This window comes from Leptosomus discolor, chromosome 23 (assembly GCF_034619465.1).
Source record: "Leptosomus discolor isolate bLepDis1 chromosome 23, bLepDis1.hap2, whole genome shotgun sequence".
NCBI classification, from domain to species: Eukaryota; Metazoa; Chordata; class Aves; order Leptosomiformes; family Leptosomidae; genus Leptosomus; species Leptosomus discolor.
In genome coordinates this window covers 2036681-2043274 of record NC_141413.1, presented here as the reverse complement: position 1 = coordinate 2043274, position 6594 = coordinate 2036681, and the positions used below count along the sequence as shown (strand labels likewise).

Genomic DNA, 6594 nt, shown 5'->3' with positions numbered 1-6594 from the left:
GTAAATTAAATGGTGGGCAAAAAGAGAGGGGAAAAGGAAAAAGAAATAAAGGGAAAGTAAAACATTGTATAGTCCAGGAGTCATTTTGATTTACAGTAATTGCCTCAAATTATTTTTTGTTAGAAAGCAGCAACAACTGCTGCTGTTACTCATGGTCATGATAATAACCTGTTCTGTAGTCAGAATATAAGAGCCTGAATATCAACAAGAGTCAGTCTTGAAATGTTCCCAGCTTACAAAGAATGAAGACAATGGTGTCTGATGACTGTTTTTTCCAAGGCCTTCCTGAATGCCTTGTTTATCAAGCTGTAGATTAATGGATTCAGAAGAGGTGTGACCACTGTGTAGAGCACAGATACAGCCTTATTGAGCTCTGAGGACAGGTTGTAGGTGGGATGGACATACATGGAAATCATTGTACCATAGTATATTGTCACTACCATGAGGTGTGAGCTGCAGGTGGAGAAGGTAATTCTTTTTCCAGAAGCAGAGCGTATCTTCAGGATACTGAGAATTATAAAGAGGTATGAAACAAGAGTCAACAGAAAGCAGCTGGAAAGGACCAGCAGAGAGAGGATGAAGATGACAGCTTCTGTGACTGTGGTGTCTGAGCATGAGAGCTTCAACAGGGGAGAGATATCACAGAAGTGATCGATGAGGTTGTAACTGCAGAAATGCAATCTGGAGACCACCAGACAGGGCAGAAAACCAGTGAAAACACCAGTGACCCAGGAGCCCACAGTCAGACGGGTATAAGACTCAGCAGTCATGGCCACCATAGTGCAGGGGTTCACAGACCGCAAGAAATCGGTCATATGCCATCACTGTCAAGAGGTAGCACTCAGTGGCTCCCAGAGAAATGAAGTAGTAAAGCTGTGCCATGCATCCGGAGAAAGAGATGCTCTTCCTCTTTGCCAGTAGATTCGCCAGCATCTTGGGTACAATCTTGGTGGTGCAACAGACCTCTAGCAAAGTCAGGTTCTTGAGAAATTTGTACATGGGTGAATGAAGTTGCGGCTCCAGTGTCACCACTGAAATTATAATGATGTTTCCTAAATGGTGAGAATATAAATAACCAAAACCACTGTGAATAACAGGATCTGGCAGTGGGGATTGCTACTGAAACACAGTAGTGTGAATTCCAGTACTGTTGTAACATTTGCCATCTCTTGGAAAGAGCTAGGATTTGTCTGCTAAGGAAATAACCAATATCAGAATATGTTAGCTTTCAGTGGTGAAAGCACTATTCATAAAGATTATGATTCTCAAATAAACCTTTGGGAACAGCATCAGAATCACTACCAGTCTGTCCTTCTTCCCTACCGCCCATCCTACTCTTTCTCCCTCCTGAAATGTAAGTTTTAACATGTATTTCATGAACAGAATGAATTGCAAATACTCCAGTTGACAGCCACCCTCCACACTTGCACAAGGATATGTATAAGAAAGTACATAAATATAAAGATATCACTTATAATAATTTATAATAAAAACATATACATAAATTTACGTATGTACAGCACATGAACTCAGACACCCCCCAACGATCTGCTTTTCATTGAGAGAATATAAAAACTTCTATACATAATCAAAACCAATTATTGCATTGAAAATTCCACTCATTAATGTACACATCTTTTTTTTATAAAAATGTAAATAGACATTTTCATGGTCCTGAACAGACACATACAAGGGCACATATAAAAGCTCTCTCAAAATGCTGTCATGAAGACGACAAATTTGCACACAGATTCACCAGCAATCTTATTTTTTGTTAAATACTGCGAGTATATCCACCTCAAGAATGGAAACCATAGAGAATAATCTGTTACTAGAAACTGACTAACAGCAACGTTGTTCATAAGAATAAACTTAATTTCCCATGTACATAATAAGGTTGATTAACATGGCAGTGGTATCTAGTTACTCACATACGAACCAATATGCATGAAGTGGAGTATGTGTCCAATTTTTACAGACCTGTTTTCCAAGTTGTGAATACATTAGGTGGTGCTACATTTCAATCTGAAATCAGATCCTTGTCTCAGACTGGATACATCAGTAACTTACATTTTCCAGGTTGAGGCACAATTAATGACAGTATCAGAAAAACAGTTACCTGGTGAATTTAATAATCCTTTACTCTGTAGTTTCAGTCTTATTACTAAACTGTTACATTGACTACAACATTGTATTTGATAGAAACCCTTTTAGACTGAACTACCTCCTGGTCAGTCTTGACTTTCATAAAGATGGACAGACACAGATAAAGGCTGAACCGTACTGAGCACTGATTTCCGTTGTTGTTGAGGATCTCTGGGGAGTAATCCCATGGGTGGAGACACTCTCTGGGGCACCCTAGCTATAATGGACTGATGACACATCTGCAGGGAAGAGCTTGTCAGTAAGAGAAGAAACCCTCTGGAAAAACTGCTTCCAAAATTCACCAGAAACATTACAGATCTTTCAGCTAACCAAACTGCTTTCTGGAAAAAGTTAACATGTAGCAGCTCAAATAATTTTAAATTCAAATTCTACTTTGAAAAATTAAATGTTTTAAAGCACACAAAAATACATTAAAGACTTAAATCTGGGATGTTTTCACAGTATATTTAACTCAGGCTATATCTTTCTGCTACATCTTCTGAGTGATACTTTGGGAAAGTTGTCTAAGCAAAACATGTTGCTGCTTGTTCACCAGGGAAGGGTTTTGAAGGGTATTTTTCACAATTTCTGATTACATTCACAAATGTTACAGGAATAAAGTAGGAAGAAAAAAAATTCAAGAAAAAAAAATTTTACTACTTACTTCCTATTTATATTTTTTTTCTATCTCTGATTTAGAAAGAATAAAACATAACATACCTTCCTGATTCTTCAATGTTTGTGGGTTTTAAAAAAAAAAAAAAAACCAACAAAAAAACCAAAAAAAACAAAACCAGAAAGCTTACTGATGAGGAAAACTATATGAGAAAATTTTCTCATAATTTCTCTACTTCCGAGTAGATTTAACAGTACAAAAGACAGTCACTGGAAAACTGACATGAGGTCCTCCCAAAGCCATCAGTTGATACACCTTAACATGCATATCCCCCTTGTTACAGCATCCAGGCAGGTTTTTGAGGGGAGGGGAGAATTGCAAAGAAGCAGAAGGTGAAGATGGAGCAGGAATTGGAAAGCAGAGAAAAGGGGCCAGTTGTGCATAAGCAGACTACTGATAAGTGTGCTTATTTGTTCAAGTCCCACAGCTGATCACTGCAGTCTTCTATATCTTCTTGCTAACTCTATTCCGAACTGTTTTCTCCATGTGCACTAGAGTAAATTAATAGCTGATATCACTTTGGATGATGATGAGTGGTCTATGTACTCTGCTTAGACACTGGTCATGGACAGCAGTTAGCGACTCAGTGTCCATGTATTTTTCTATGAAGTGCTGCAAAATCTGTCTGAAAGACTTATTTCTTTAGAAAGGTCTCAGTGGTATAGAACAAATTTTCTGAAACTGGAAAGCTGACAACATGGGCTGATAATTCATATCACCCAGCATTACAGGGAGGATTCAACCTGCTAATTTAGATACCAACACATATGTGTTCACACATAGAGCCTAACAGTCTAGTAGTGTTCAAGTTCCCCTTACAGAGCCCAGTGAAGTAACACATATTGCTGGTTGAATTGAGCCTACCTGAGATGGAGCTGATTTCCCCTAACAGCCCTCATCATGCTGTGCTTTGTAGTGGTAACTAGAAACGTGTTGATAACACACCAGTGTTTTGGCTACTGCTAAGCAGGACTCACACAGCATCAAGGCTATCTCTCCAACACTCCCTTCACCTCACCAGTAGGCTGGAGGTGATGCAGCCTGGACAGCTGACCCAAACTGACCAAAGGGATATTCCATACTATATGATATCTGCTCAGCAATATAAGCTGGGGAAAAGAGGAGGAAGGGAGGGGCATTCATTTCTAAGTTTGTCTTCTGGAGCAACTGCTATGCATACTGAAGACCTGCTTCCCAGGAAGTGGCTGGACATCACCTGCTGAGAATAAAAATATTTTGGTTTCCTTTGCTTCCATATGCAAACTTTGCTTTATTAAACTGTCCCTATGTTGACCCACGTGCGTGTTGTTGTATTTTCTCTCCCCTTTCCAGCTGAGAAGGGGGAAGATAGAGTGGCTTTAGTGGACACCTGACATACAGCCAGGGTCAAAACACCAGTGGTGTATCTGCCTAGACCAAGGCAAGATAGTTAATGCTATCTGCCTAGGCTTAAGGAGCAGAGTCCATTGTTAGAGACATAAAGCACACAGAAGCGAGTACTCAATTTGTCTACCTAAATCATTCTCTAGCTAGTTTGTTGTTGTTGGGTTTATGTTGGTGGTTTTTTTTTTTTTTTTTGGCACCAGCTCCATCTGCAGGGGTTATTGTAGTAGTTGAGAGACCTGGTTCTAAGGTATACCTACATACAGCTCAGCAATCTGATCTCGGACCAAGGTCTGCTAAAGATATTCCTGCAGAGTTCAAATTTGCAGAGATGAGCGTGGGGCCTTACACCTATTAAGTGGGTGGGAGCCATGTTGTTCAGCTTAAGGCTTTTTCAAACTTCAGTGTGAATTGCCTTGTTGTGACTACCTTTGCTCTGGGAGTTAGTGCGATACCAAGCAATTTATTTCACACTTCCGAGGGCTCTGGCTGTGCCCTCCAGGTCTCTTACACTGACCACACCTGCCATTGTTGCCTTTTTCCTTGGCCACATTGCCTCATCATAATGACTTCTTCCAGGTATCTGGAATCACTCTCTTAAGACTCAGGGCTGATTCTGTTGCTTTCTGAAATATCTGAGAGGCCCGTGGGAGTAGTAGCTAATCATTTGACAGGCTTTGATGTGGTGGTCAAAAGGAGTCTTGTCATTAATGTTGACAACATACTATCCAAATTGGTTCATGCCTTGAGAACAAATGGTTGTTACTCAATAGTAACACTAGTTTTAGTGATTCGCCCTTGACATTAACACACTTTCAAAATCACCATCAAGCAAAATTTTAAAGTCAGTTTAGAGAAAGTCTATCGCTCCCTCTAGTGTAACAGAGGTAATGAGGTATCCTTGAGGACAAAGTTGGATTTGATACTAATTGTGCATGGAGTCAGGACACACGTATGTCTTTCATATACACTGTAAACTAAACTAAGTTGGTATTGAAGTCTCACATTGAAATGAGGGCATAAGGGAGCAGACAAACATGAAGAACAATCTATTATGGCATGTGTCTTACTAATACAAACTCCTTAGCCCCCCAAGAGATCAGTGAAGTCATGATGAAACTGAACCTCTGCTGTCCCTTTGCATGTAACAGTATTTTTTGCAGCTGTAACAACATCCCCAACACGCCCCCAACTTTTGTTACTAGAGCAAAAATATTGGAAATATTGCCGAGGAAAAATGATTCTTAACCAATAGAAATAAATACAAGTATTGTCACTGTTCTTCATAACTTCAGTGTACACTGCCCTTGTTTCTTGCATCCTTCTTGAGAACAGGGTAGGGAATCTACCCAGTTTGTAATGGATATCATGGAGACAAGCTTAGCCACAAGACAAATTCCCTCTGTAGGCCATAGGATGCAACTGCAAGTGAGCTGGGTGTGACCCTATTGACAATCAACACACCCACAGTCCAGTTCCAGAAAAGAGGTCACAGTGTTAAGAGTTGTTATAAGGCTGCCAATACCAGCAGACTCTGCTACCTCGAGATTTGTCCTTCCTAGCCACTGGAGGCCAGTCTGGTGCATCCTGAGGTCAAGATGTCTGTCCCAGGCTGACAGGTGCAGCTGCTGCTTTCCCATTCACATGTTCACCCAGTAGCAAACACGTATCCTAGAGAGGCACCCACACATGCATGTAACAGACACTTACATGTCAGCTATGCCAACTGCCACAGAGAAAGGCACTGACTTTAACAGGACCTACATACAACACTACTATAACTCACATGAAATGTAAGTATAGATATCCAAGTCATTTCCTTCCTCTCTGGCTGATTGGGATTGAAGTTCAGTAGCAAACACATTCACTCCCTAGATTTGCCAATATGCCCACATTTACAGATCTCTTGTATACAAGCAAGGACCCTCAGTCCATGTTGTACACATGCCCAGATCCTAGGCTGTCTTACCTGCTGTGTGGGTCCTCTCTTGATTACCAGCTAGCCCAGCTTTTTGTTTACTTGCAAACAGGGGCATACACTCACACCATCATCTTCTCACAAGCACCCTTTCCCCCACTGAGAGACCTGTTGAATTTCAGCATGGGCTCATAGTATGCCCAGATCCTGGACATCCACATCTTGCTCAGAAACAGACTCTGAGAAAGTTTGATACAGGGTTTGCTCCACTGGCTAGTTCAGCTTGAAATCTGAGAGTTAATTGCACATATACACCCATACACAGCAGATCCATTGAAAACATAAACACATCGATCCCCCAAGTTTCTGGCATCCCAGCCACATGGGTCTTATGACCCATGGTTTCTCTCATTGCTGGTGCTTATCCCCTCACTGCTCCAGTTCCTGGCCCCACAGATACATAGACCCTATG

The 6594-nt window shown here is 40.9% G+C and overlaps 1 protein-coding gene across 1 annotated transcript; it reads right to left on the bottom strand.

Annotated features, from left to right (window-relative positions):
• Window positions 1–233: 233 nt before the first annotated feature.
• On the bottom strand, window positions 234–1166 carry LOC104340567 (olfactory receptor 11L1-like). Its single transcript, XM_009960317.2, is given in 3 exon segments — window positions 234–774; window positions 776–1058; window positions 1061–1166. Coding segments are annotated over 3 exon segments (930 nt in total).
• Window positions 1167–6594: the final 5428 nt, after the last annotated feature.